The 12,958-nt window shown below is 44.4% G+C and overlaps 2 protein-coding genes across 2 annotated transcripts in view; both read left to right on the top strand.

Annotated features, from left to right (window-relative positions):
• Nucleotides 1-12,958, top strand: part of LOC143986639 (uncharacterized) — a 166,591-nt gene that overhangs the window by 73,190 nt on the left and 80,443 nt on the right. The gene's annotated exons all lie outside the window — the stretch shown is intronic.
• On the top strand, nt 90-11,817 carry LOC143986636 (uncharacterized). The gene is made up of 6 exons (XM_077485047.1): nt 90-196; nt 2,071-2,186; nt 2,300-2,397; nt 2,492-2,591; nt 2,857-2,943; nt 10,567-11,817. The coding sequence occupies exons 2-6, from the start codon at nt 2,156-2,158 to the stop codon at nt 11,679-11,681; spliced, it is 1,431 nt and encodes a 476-aa protein (XP_077341173.1). The 5' UTR covers nt 90-196; nt 2,071-2,155; the 3' UTR covers nt 11,682-11,817.

Raw genomic sequence — 12,958 nt, 5'->3', positions numbered from 1 at the left:
GTTTATAATTTTACAATATTATTATTGTATTATATCTAATTGTAGGATTACATTTTGTTGACATTTAACAGAGAGAGCTGAGTGAGGATAGCGGCCATTTTCTTGTAGCTCTGAGTGTGAAGCGGAAGAGTTTAAATAGTTCAAGAAACTTCCTGTTATGCTTTGGAGGATGAAGACTGTCACTACGGAGGAGGAGGTGATAATGTATTCTTATTCTTATTATGAGAGAAGGGGGTCTCAGCACTCTGTGTGGACTGGATGGGGGGATCATGTCACCTCCACACATCATCATCTTCCTGCAATTCCTCTGATGCGGAGAACATTAGATGGGGGCTGTGCTGGGGATGAGGATGTCTATACCCCATCATTGGTGTCAGTAGGGGGGATAGTGCCCCATCGTTGGTGTCAGTGGGGGGGGGGAGGATAGTAACAATAAAATAAATAAGATTGCGCTATGGACAAATTCTACCTGTTCACTCCACAGGTTGGGGGGAAAAACTAAGTGAAATCAAATAAAAATGGGTTAAAATGAACTCCAAAGGTTAAAGCTGCCTGTGCTTGAAACCTGTCCCTAAATGTAGGAGTAGGCTGAAAATCTGAAGTGTAAATTAAGCTTTGGCGCTAAAACCTTTTTTACGTGCACTGTGGGTGCCCAAATTATGTATATGTGTGAGGTGATCTATTATCTCTGCTGATGATCTAAAGAATTAATGTGAGCTAATGTGGAAATCTCCCAAAATCCACTATATACGTGATATCTGCCAAAATGCGTGTGTTAAGTGTTGTGTCTATTGACTTGTAACTCAAAAATGCACGTGTTGCAAGAAAATAGTGAATAAATCGCATGGAAATAAACCATTAAAAATAATAATACATGTGTGCTTAGTAAAAAAAATCATATGCAAACCATAAACCAATATCTATAAATTATGCTCTATGTTCAGAATCCTCAAAAAGTGACAATCAAAAAGCGTTTGTGAGAGTACCAAGAAAAAATAACAAAAAATCTTTCAATGTCCAACAGAAATTTTTTTAAAATCGCATCATTTAGTTGCTGGAAAACGCATGGATTTTTTGTCAAATGAGGGGGGTAGAGCAAGGTGACTAGTGCAGAAGGGTTAAATGCATTCCTCTCCGGTGCGCCACTCTGTGTTAGGAAAAAGGTATATATATGCGCTCACCAGACCAAAAACCCACAATGGGTTAACCGAGCAGTCACAGTATGAGCCACTGTGCAGCTTTCCTTGGGCTCTGCTTCTGCTGTGCTGGGGGAATGCTTTACACTTTTCCTTCCACAAATAGTCCGTTTAGCAATTACACATAGGAGGAAACAGAAGTACAACCATAGTGCAATACTGTTGTTGAACGATTTATTTATTTAAAAATCAGGTTTACTCACAATATCCAATAAAGACAAATCGCCTTAAAAGTAACTGCGCCGGCGTTGCTGCTTGTATACCAATATGAGGTGCATGTCCTAGGCCACGCCCTACGCGTTTCATCAGAGCGACGTCATCTGGGGGGGATAGTGCCCCATCGTTGGTGTCAGTGGGGGGATAGTGCCCCATTGTTGGTGTCAGTGGGGGGGGGGTAGTGCCCCATCGTTGGTGTCAGTGGGGGGGGGTAGTGCCCCATCGTTGGTGTCAGTGGGGGGGGATGGTGCCCCATCATTGGTGTCAGTGGGGGGGGGGTGGTGCCCCATCGTTGGTGTCAGTGGGGGGGGATGGTGCCCCATCGTTGGTGTCAGTGGGGGGGGGGTAATGCCCCATCGTTGGTGTCAGTGGGGGGGGTAGTGCCCCATCGTTGGTGTCAGTGGGGGGATAGTGCCCCATCGTTGGTGTCAGTGGGAGGAATAGTGCCCCGTCATTGGTGTCAGTGGGAGGAATTGTCCCCCATCATTGGCAGACCTTTTTTGGTTATGCCCCATCAGATCAGCTGCAATGCACATGAGCCAAAATGCTTCTAGTTTCTATTAGGCTTAAGTGTTAGATTTTGGCTAAGTGTCATCTTACAAGATCTAGATTGTATGTACGTTTTAATGTTGATTATGGTATTATTCATATATTGCAGGGTTATTTTATTGCATCTGTTCAAGAAATGACATATAGAGAAGGAATATTTAGACAGACATAAGGCTCTGTATAAGAATCTCATAATGGAGGAGCATCCATCCCTCACATCACAGGGTAAGGGTTATTTCTCGTAAAAAAGGAGTATTGAGGATCCCCCTAGATACACACATCCTCTGATATACAGACATAGAAACAATGTATTCAGTCAGTGTGTGTGTTTCTTACAGATGGATCCGGTAATGGGAACCCAATAGAGAGATGTCCCCGTCCTCTGTTTACCCGGGACTCCACACAGGAAGATCAGGAGATTCCTCAGGAGGATCAGGTAGATGGAGCTGAGAGTCTTAAAGAAAGTGCCATGATGTTTGATCTGAAATCATAATGCAGATAAAGTTGTCAACATTATTCATCTTATACAGGGTGATGACCGGACTGTTAAATCTGAAGATGAAGTTGAGATGGTTGTGAAGGGTGATGAGTGGTGTAAGGATGAGGAAATCCCTCCAGAGATCAGCACTGGTGAGTAATAAACACTAAATCCAGAGAAGAGCCCCAGATTCTCCTTGTTCAGTCATTACAACAATCTCTTCTCCTCCCCCCTCCTCAGTCAATAGACAGTAATGGGGAGACAGTATGTGCCCAGTGGGGGAGTCAGGAGCCATCAGCCTCTATTAGACTCCGGATCTCCTCCTCACATTGTGTGTTACATGTGACCAGTCTCCCCCACACACACTCTCTGGGATCTCCCATACATCTCAGGCTTCTCTCTCATCTTTATTCACAGACCCCGGAGACACCAGAGAGACTCAGAGAGATGTCAGAGCCAAGGAGGAGATTAAAGAGGAAGAGAGTGCTATAGAGATCGGCATGGGTACGTGATATAAAATACAGAATAGTTACAGACTGAGAGCTCGGAGATTTTCATAAACAGATCAACCATACTCCTAGAGATTCTACATCACAAAATGGCATACTATGCCAACGTTCAACGTTAAAATGGCACTGACACAATTTTAAATGCAACACAGTGGCCTAATATTAACATGTTCCAAAAACAATTAGACAAAATACATTTGAATAAATCCACTGGACCAGATGGTTTTCACCCATGTGTCTTCAAAGAGCTTAGCTTAGTTACTTCTGAGCTATTATTTCTAATTTGTAGAGACTATCTAATGATTTGAGAGATAATAGGGTATTCCCGCGCTACTGGGAAAGTGGAAAAAAACTGAAATTTAAATTAAATAAATAACGGTTGCAGCAAACCACTGACAGGGGTGCAAACCCCACCCAAACTAAATAGCAAGAAAAATCAATATATGGTATTGCGCTCCAAAAAAAAAGAAAATCACAGAACAACACTGTATGATTATGTGCCAAAAGGTCACTCGAAACCTATTAAAATTAATTGTATATAGAAATGACCATATAAACTAAACACATAAATGTGTTTGCATTAATAAAGTGCATATGTGCCATAAAACTGATCCACTTGATATTAAAAATAAAATATAGTGTATTATAGGGCTCAACAGGCGCTAGGTCGCATATGCGACTAGAATAAGCAACCTGGGGCCTGGGGCAGCACAGCTGGGGGTATCCTGTCTCCGTGCACACACACACCCCCAACACCCCCACCCGGCATGATCGCATTGGGCCACACCGCTGCCAGCTGGTAATTGAGGCCGCGGCTTTGAGGCCTTCTGCGGTCCTATGCTTCCTTCTGGAATCTGGCGTCCTCTTGTGGTGGCCTTTGGTATGACAACCAGCAATGCTAATGGAGCTTGCACTGCCTGTTTTCACTGCCTACCCATCTCCTTCCCTTTACTTAGAACCCCTAAACATTATATATTTTTTTTTATTCTAACACCCTAGAGAATAAAATGGTGGTTGTTGCAATACTGTCTGTCACACAGTATTTGCGCAGTGGACTTACAAGTGCGCTTTTTTGGGGGAAAATAATTTAATTAAAAAATAACACAATAACAGTAAAGTTATCCCAATGTTTTTTTATATTGTGAAAGATAATGTTACACAGCGTAAATTGATACAAAACATGTCACGCTTCAAAATTGCGTCCGCTCGTGGAATGGCGACAAACTTTTACCCTTTAAAATCTCCATATGCAAACGTTTAAAAAATTCTACAGGTTGCATGTTTTGAGTTAGAGGAGGTCTAGAATTATTGCTCTCGCTCTACCGATCACGGCGATGCCTCACGTGTGTGCTTTGAACACCGCTTTCATATGCAGGCACTACTCACATATGCGTTCGCTTCTGCACACAAGCTTGGCGGGACAGGGTGCGTTTAAAATTATTATTATTTCTCTAGTCGTCTGTCCAGGACAGCACTAGAGAGATAGGCTCCACCTCCAGAGGCAGGAAACGCAAACCAGATCTTTAAAGGGCGGTCTCCGTCCCTTCCCCTTCAGTCTTTTGTGTTTCCTCCACCGGAGAAGGAGGCTGGATCAGGAGCTCTCCTTCCCCTGACGGGATAGCCCATAAGAGACGGGGAAGGAGTTCGGATTACCTGTTGGTAAACGGACGTTTTGAAGTCCTCCGGTCGGGTTGACTGCAGCTTCGAACCGGCGTTCTCCTTCTGAAGCCCGGGGAGGGCGTTCGTTTCCCCACCTGACAATAGGTTCAAAATTGGGCGCGAAGTCAGGTGGGGGGCGGGCACAGGCTTCGAGTTCCGGCCTGTGCATCACAGGAGGAGGATAGAGGACTTCCGGCAATCCACTACCGGTTCCGGGTCGCGCGGCGAGCGTGGACGTTCGGGACCTTGGCGGCTTTTTTAAAAAGCCGCAGCCACGAGGCGTTCGCGCTGCATCCAGGTGGTTAGGCGTGTGCTTCAAGCGTTCGTGCTGCATCGCTTTATCGCCATTACGAAGGGAAGCCTCCAGGCGTGTTCCGATCAAAATGGATGCAGTGGAGAGTGGCAGTGGAGCCGAACCAGCTCAGGTAGGCAAACACAGAGGTGTCTTGTACCTACAGGGCTGGGAGAGAGGGGGGGGGAGAGTAATGGACTAATCAATGCATAGGCATTTTGAAATGGTCCAGGTGTATTTTTCCTCCCTCCCTCTCTCAAACAGGATCCGGACTAAAGAGTCTTGCGAATCCTGTTAGCGGTTGGTGGGGTGCACATAGGTGTTTGGTGAAGGCGTCCTATTTTGCTAAAGGTTTCGCTGACGTTGGCTTGTCTGTTTTTTCCCTTCCTTCTTCTCTCCTTCTCTTGCCTTAGGCTCTGCCCAAAGAACCAGAGAGGTCAGGGGGGAAGAAGAGATGTCCTTCATGTATGAGTAAATTAAAAGAAGGATGGTCCAAGCCCCTTTGTAAACCATGCATAGACAAATTGGTCTATAAGGAAGCTACGGGAGCTTGTAAGGATTTGATTTCTGGAGTACAGAAAGAAATGGAGTCCATCAAAGCAATGTTAGCGAACCTTGAAACCCCAAAACCAGCCGCAGTTCCCTCTGCTTCCACCCCAGTAAAAGATGACGAATCGGAGGAGGAGGAACTTGATTCTCTGGATGGCCTAAGTGAGGCGGCATCATCCAGAGATGTTCCTGTTCAAGGGTCAAGCTCTCCCAGATACAGGCTCTCACTCGAGGAGGTTGATGCCTTACTGGGGGTAATTTATGAGACGCTCGAAATCAGAGAGGAGCCCTCCCTGTCCTTGCATGACCAGATGTATCAGACCCTAAAAACTGATTCAGTTAGGGTCTTTCCGGTTCATAGCACACTGATAGACTCAATTAAAAAAGAGTGGGAGGAGCCAGAGAAAGTTATTTTCCCTAAAAGCATGAAGCGGAGATTCCCCTTCAGCGAGGACCCCTCTTGTGTTTGGAATAAAGTGCCCAAGGTAGATGCAGCTTTTTCCCAGTGTGCAAAGTCAACAGATCTCGCCTTTGAGGACATGGGTGTTCTAAAGGAACCCATGGATAAAAGGATGGAGGTACTGTTAAAGAGGTCATGGGAAGTAACCATGAATAACTTAAAACCTGTAATGGCCACGACAATAGTGGCTCGCAACTTGGAGGTCTGGCTGGAACAATTACAAGGCCACTTGGAAGGGGGGACCTCCAGAAAAGAAATTCTGGATTCCCTTCCTATGCTACATAAAGCAGCAGGCTATATAGCAGATGCCTCTGCGGAGTCTGTTAAATTGTCAGCCGGGACCGCTGCCCTCGTAAATTCATCGCGCAGGGCACTTTGGCTGAAGTCTTGGTCGGGAGACTCGGCCTCAAAAGTGAGGTTATGTGGCATCCCCTTTGAGGGAGACCTTCTGTTCGGACAGGACCTTGAGAAAGTCCTGGACCGTACTGCGGACAAGAAGAAGGCTTTTTCTGTCAAATCTAAGAAGACTACAGGTAAACGCTTTTTTCGTCCTCAAAGGCAGGGACAGTAACAAGGACAGACCTCTAAGGAGTCAACCCCTAAGAAACAGTGGATGGGAGGAAAACAGAAAAGCAATCTCTTTTCCTCTTCTAAAAAAACCACTAAATCCCAGTGACGCGGTTCCTGTAGGGGGGAGACTGGGGCAGTTCCTCCCACAGTGGGAATACGCTACCCCAAATCCTTTTATCCTGAGGATCATCAGGGAGGGTTACAAAATACAGTTCAGACACGTCCCACCTGCAAGGATGTGTCTGACCAAACCTCCCAAAGACCCCCAGAAAGCGTCAGCTTTGCTGTCGCAAATTGGCGATTTAATAGATCAGAGGGTTCTAGTGCCAGTTCCGCCACAGGAAATAAATCACGGTTTCTATTCACACGTGTTTGTAGTAAGGAAACCGTCAGGCAAATTCCGGTTGATCTTGAATTTGAAGTTACTGAACAAGTGGGTAACTTACAAGAAATTCCGGATGGAAACAATTTTTACAGTGAGATCAGTACTCCCTCCAAATTGTTTCATGGCCTCTCTCGATCTAAGGGACGCGTATCTTCACATCCCGATTCGAGAAGACTCTCAAAAGTATTTGAGGATAGCGATTCTTTGGGGAAGTCAGATTCGATACCTCCAATTCAGGGCTCTGCCATTCGGTCTGTCTTCTTCTCCCAGGATTTTCACCAAGGTCCTGGCAGAAGCATTGGCTCCCCTAAGACTGAAAGGGATCGCTGTTATACCGTACTTGGACGACCTTTTATTCTTTGCCCCCTCAAAGCTCCAACTGCAGGGAGATCTGAGGGTAGCTATCTCTTGCCTAAAAAGGCTGGGGTGGTTGATAAACCAAGAGAAGTCGCACCTGATACCAACACAGGCCTTACAGTATCTAGGTTTTCTGGTAGATTCAGTATCACAGAAAGTCTTCCTCAAAGGGGAAAAAGTGATAAAGGTGAAAGAGATGGTAACCTTCTTGCAGTCCAATCAGACAATTTCCATCAGGTCAGCTATGGCAGGATTGGGCCTATTGGTGGCAACAATCCCTGCAGTTCCTTGGGCAAGAGCTCATTTCAGGTGTCTCCAGGCCAATATTCTGAGCAGCTGGGACGGGACACAAGAGTCCCTGGACGGGACTATCCATCTATCCTCAAAGACCAAAAGGTCTCTTTGGTGGTGGAAGAGAGAAGAGAACCTAGTACGGGGTCTTTGGTGGTCTCCTCCAGTGTCTGTTCGCATCACCACGGATGCCAGTGCTTGGGGCTGGGGGGCCCACTTGGGGTCGAAGGTAGCCCAAGGATGCTGGGGGAAGACACAGTCCCAGAGGTCAGCCAATTGGAGGGAGTTGCAGGCAGTCTGGGAAGCCTTAAGGGTATTCGCCAGGGATCTGAAGGACCACCATGTACAGGTTCTCTCGGACAGTATAGTGGCGGTTTCCTACCTAAACAAGCAGGGAGGAACAAGATGCCCGTCCTTGATCAAGCTAACAATCGGTTTCAGCGGTCCATCTAAAAGGGGTGGACAACCACCTGGCGGACTTTCTGAGTCGACACCGGGTGTACGAATCAGAATGGTCACTAAACAGGGAGATTTTCCAGATGTTAGTGCGCAAATGGGGTCTTCCGGAAGTGGACTTGTTCGCCAGGAAAGCGAACATCCAGGTCCCAGTATACTTCTCCCTAGAGAGGGAGGCAGGGGCAAAAGGGATAGACACTTTGGCACAAAGCTGGGCATTTCACATTTGCTACGCCTTCCCCCCATTCAAGCTAATTCCTCTAGTCCTGAGGAAATTTTTGCAGGAACGGACCACATTGATTCTAGTGGTTCCGTATTGGCCGAAGAGACCATGGTTCTCGGTGCTGCTGGGCCTGACAGACGAACCTCCCCTCATACTGCCCGAGAGAGAGGATCTGTTGTCCCAGGGTCCAGTTCTGTTACCAGAACTACAGACCCTAAAATTATCGGCCTGGCGTCTGAAGAGAGTCTCTTGAAGTCTAAGGGACTCTCGGATAGGGTAATTAAAACACTTCTTTCTAGTAGGAAGAAGGTAACCCAAGCAATTTATGTTAAGTACTGTAAAGTTTTTTGTTCATGGTTGGACACTAAAAAGGTGTCTATAAGTATCCCGACAGTCTTGGAATTTTTACAAGACGGTATGGATAAGGGACTGGCCATTAGTACCTTAAAGGTACAAATTGCAGCCCTGTCTGTTTTTTTGGATCAACCTCTGGCGATAGACCCGCTAGTTAGCAGGTTTTTTAAGGGGTTAACCAGGATTAAACCTGTTCCTTTCAAAATTTTACCCAAATGGGACCTGTCAATTGTGTTACAGGGTTGGGTAAAAAAGTCTCTGGAAGAAGAACCTTCCTTTAGATGGATCACGCTTAAAACGGTGTTCCTAGTGGCTATTTCCACAGCCAGACGCATTAGCGAGCTTCAGGCACTTTCGGTGAAAGAGCCGTTTTTACAAGTTTTTGAGGATAGGCTGGTGTTGCGCACGGACCCTGGGTTTTTACCCAAAGTAGTGACAAAATTCCACAGAACACAGGAAATGGTTTTGCCTTCGTTCTGTGGGTCTCCCACTAATCCTAAGGAGGTAGAGTTCAGCCAACTGGATGTGAGAGCCTGTGTCTTACAATATCTGGAGATGTCAAAAAACATTAGAAAATCAGATGCATTATTTGTTTTACATGCGGGTAAAAAATTGGGGTCACAAGCTTCAAAAAATACAATTGCAAGGTGGATCAAACAAGCTATTGTAGAAGCCTACAAAGGAATGAAAATGGAATGTCCTTTTTTCCCCCATGGCTCACTCCACACGGGCGTTATCGACCTCATGGGCAGAGCGAGCTGGAGCAACACCAGAACAAATTTGTCGAGCAGCAACTTGGTCAAGCTACTCGACGTTTATGAAGCATTACAGATTGGACCTCATCTCAGCGCAAGACCATGCGTTTGGGAGAAAGGTCCTTCAAGCGGTAGTCCCCCCCTAATCTGGTAAGTTCTCGTTGATCCTCTCTAGTGCTGTCCTGGACAGACGACTAGAGAAAACGAGAGTTAGACTTACCGGTAACTCTGTTTCTAGGAGTCGTCCAGGACAGCATGGATTCCCTCCCTATATGCTGTTATAATGCTGGACAAGTGTTTTTGTCGTTACAGAAGCCGTTTCCGGGGAAGTTCTCGTTTACAAGACTGAAGGGGAAGGGACGGAGACCGCCCTTTAAAGATCTGGTTTGTGTTTCCTGCCTCTGGAGGTGGAGCCTATCTCTCTAGTGCTGTCCTGGACGACTCCTAGAAACAGTTACCGGTAAGTCTAACTCTCGTTTTTTCTTATTTATTTGAACTTTTATTTTAAATTTTTTCACGGTTTAAAAAAAAAAAAAATTGTCACTTTTATTCCTATTACAAGGAATGTAAAAATCCCTTGTAATAAGGAAAAAAACAGAGAGACCCAGATCTCATATTTACACTAAAATGCAATTAAAAAAAAAAAATTTCATTTGAAAAAAAAAATAAATAAATAAAATGTCCCTCTAAGAGCTATGAGCAATGACTTGGAGACAGGTGGGGGGCCCATCTTCCCCTCACTCGTCTCCATGTCAGGCCAGGGACAGATCTGGATCGCCGATACGGACCTGGCTCCTAACTTTTTTAGCTGGCTCCTAGATTCCAAGCAAATTTGTCAAGCGTGTGTGTGTGTGTGTGTGTAGCTAAATAAAGTGAAATAGCAGAAATCACAAATATATAAACCGTCCGTGAAGCACACAGTTCAAAATTAGAAATAGTCTGTGAAAAATAAAACTGAATGGCTTGGATATGTGATTAAGTGATCCTGTATCTTCAGAGTGCCCGCAACACAGCGCACATTTGTGACATGGGGGTCTGTAGGAAGGACCACAACAGCCAGCATGGAGCACGCTGTTGGAAGTGTCTGATAGTATTGGTGCCCAGAGCTCTGCAAGAGTGAAATTTCAATACATCTGCCCCAAAACCGTATGCAGCTTCTTTTTTATTTATTTTTTCTTACGGTATTTTCACAAAACGTTTTTATATCTCCAGGGTCATTAAAAATGGGTACACTGTATTTCTTTTGTTAACTTTTCTCTTCCTGCAGATGGCCAGTACAGGAAGTGTGATAAAGATGACATCACATCCGATTCATCAGGAGATGATGGTACCACATCTGATTCTTCTGAAGAAAATCCCAATGCCTCAAAACTATATCCTGTACCTCACAGAGCAGATCTATCATCGAATTCCTCTACACAAGGGGGACGTCTTCATGACAGTGGTAACACGGATAAGCATGATAAATTTTCTGCCAAAAAGGAAGACCCCATCTCACAGCCGATGAACCAAAAAGTAGAGAAACCCTATTCATGTTCTGAATGCGGGAAGGGTTTTACGCGGAGATACAATCTTAATATACACCAGAAAGGTCACAAGGGGGAGATGCCTTATTCATGTTCCGAATGTGGTAAATGGTTTTCTTTCAGTTCAGATCTCACTAAACATAAAAGAACTCACACGGGGGAAAAGCCATACTCCTGCTCTGAATGCGGAAGATATTTTTCACTTAACTCTTCTCTTACTAAACACAAGATGATTCACAAAGGAGAGAAACCATATTCATGCTTTGAATGCGGGAAGAGATTTACTCGGCGATACAATCTTCTAATACACCAGAAAGCTCACAAAGGGGAGAAGCCTTTTTCATGTTCGGAATGTGGAAAGTGTTTCCGTTTAAAACATTTTCTTATCGAACACCATAGAGCTCACACAGGTGACAAGCCATACTCATGTTCTGAATGTGACAAATGTTTTATCAAAAAGTCGTATCTTGATAGACACTATACAACTCACACTGGAGAGAAGCCGTATTCGTGTTCGGTGTGTGGAAAATGTTTTGGCAATGTATCAAATCTTAACAGTCACCGGAGAAGTCACACAAAAACATTTTCTTGCTCCAAGTGTGGTGAAAGTTTTTCTCGAAGATCGACCCTTAGCGTACACGAAAGAGTTCATACGGGTGCGAAGCCATATGCGTGCCCTATATGTGGGAAATGTTTTGCCCAAAAATCACATCTCCCGAAACATCAAAAGACTCACACAAGGGAAGTCCGCTATGTCTGGCATTCCTGTTCTGAATGTAGGAGGTGCTTTAGGAGTAAATCAAATCTAAAATCACACGAGGAAGCGCACAAGAGATTAAATCTAATGTTGCAATAAGATCAAAAACGCACAGGAAAAATCTTAACAAAAAAGACAATGTTTGTTAACTTGTTTATATATTGTATATCATTGTTAGACATTTTGTTATTTATTGTAAACATGATGCTATTAAATACAAAATTATAATTTTTAATTTGCACAAGCTGTAAGTGTTGTTTTTTTTTTGAAAAAATATTTTTGGATGTTGCATCTTTGCAGTGTAGAAAACTAGTTGTTTTGAATGTTGAGGTATATGATGTTCCTTTTTTCATTACAACAGAGATATTGGTCATGTGGTGAAAATGAAAGGAGAACCAGAAGATGGAAAATGACTATGATATACTAACCATAATCTTCCTTTCCTGGGGCCTAAGCATGTCACCAAGATGCATATAAAGATTTTTCCCATTACATGCAGCCTACAATCTGACAGTCTAGTCCAGGGGTCTCCAAACTTTCTAAACAAAGGGCCAGTTTACTATCCTTGAGACTTTGGATTAGCCAGTGGGTTTTGAAAATGCTCCAGCGTCAGTGAGATTAAACAATGTCTCACGCCGCATACATATGATCGGAAATTCCAGCCAGAAAAAGACAGATAAGAGCTTTTCATTGGAAAATGCGACCGTGTGTATGCTCCATCGGAATTTAGCTGTCTGAATTTCCGCCAGCCAAAAATTTATGGCATGTTCTCAATTTTTCAGACGGAAAAACTTTCTATCGGTAATTCCGATCGTGTGTATGCAATTCCGACACGCCAAAAATCACGCATGCTCGGGATTCAACTACAAGACAGAAGCTATTGGCTACTGGCTATTGAACTTCCTTTTTCTAATCACGTCATACGTATTGTACATCACCGCGTTATAAATGATCGGAATTTGATGTGACCGTGTGTAAGCAAGACAGCTTGAGCTGAATTCCATTGGGAAAACCATCAGAGCTTTTTCCAATGAGAATTCTGATCGTGTGTACGCGGCATCCGGTGTGCTGGTCAGTTGGAGTAAAGAGTTGGATGTAGAATAGTGTCCCATCATTGGTGTCAGTGGGAGGAATGATGCCCTATTGATTTCAGTGGGAGGAATAGTGCTCCATCGTTGGTATCAATGTGTGGAATAATGCTCCACTGTTGGTGTCAGCGAAAGTAATTGTGTCTCAGTGGTAAAAATAGTGCCCAAAGGACAGATAACAACTAGCAAGGGCCACATCTGACCTGCAGTTTGGAGACCATTGGTCTATTTCAAGATTCTCAACAAAACTGGGTGGGGAATATTGTGCACAGCAAAGGAAAATTTATG

This window comes from Lithobates pipiens, unplaced genomic scaffold (assembly GCF_037356315.1).
Source record: "Lithobates pipiens isolate NorthernLeopardFrog02 unplaced genomic scaffold, aLitPip1_a1.2 Scaffold_174, whole genome shotgun sequence".
NCBI lineage: Eukaryota > Metazoa > Chordata > Amphibia > Anura > Ranidae > Lithobates > Lithobates pipiens.
This window is presented reverse-complemented; position numbering and strand designations above follow the sequence as displayed.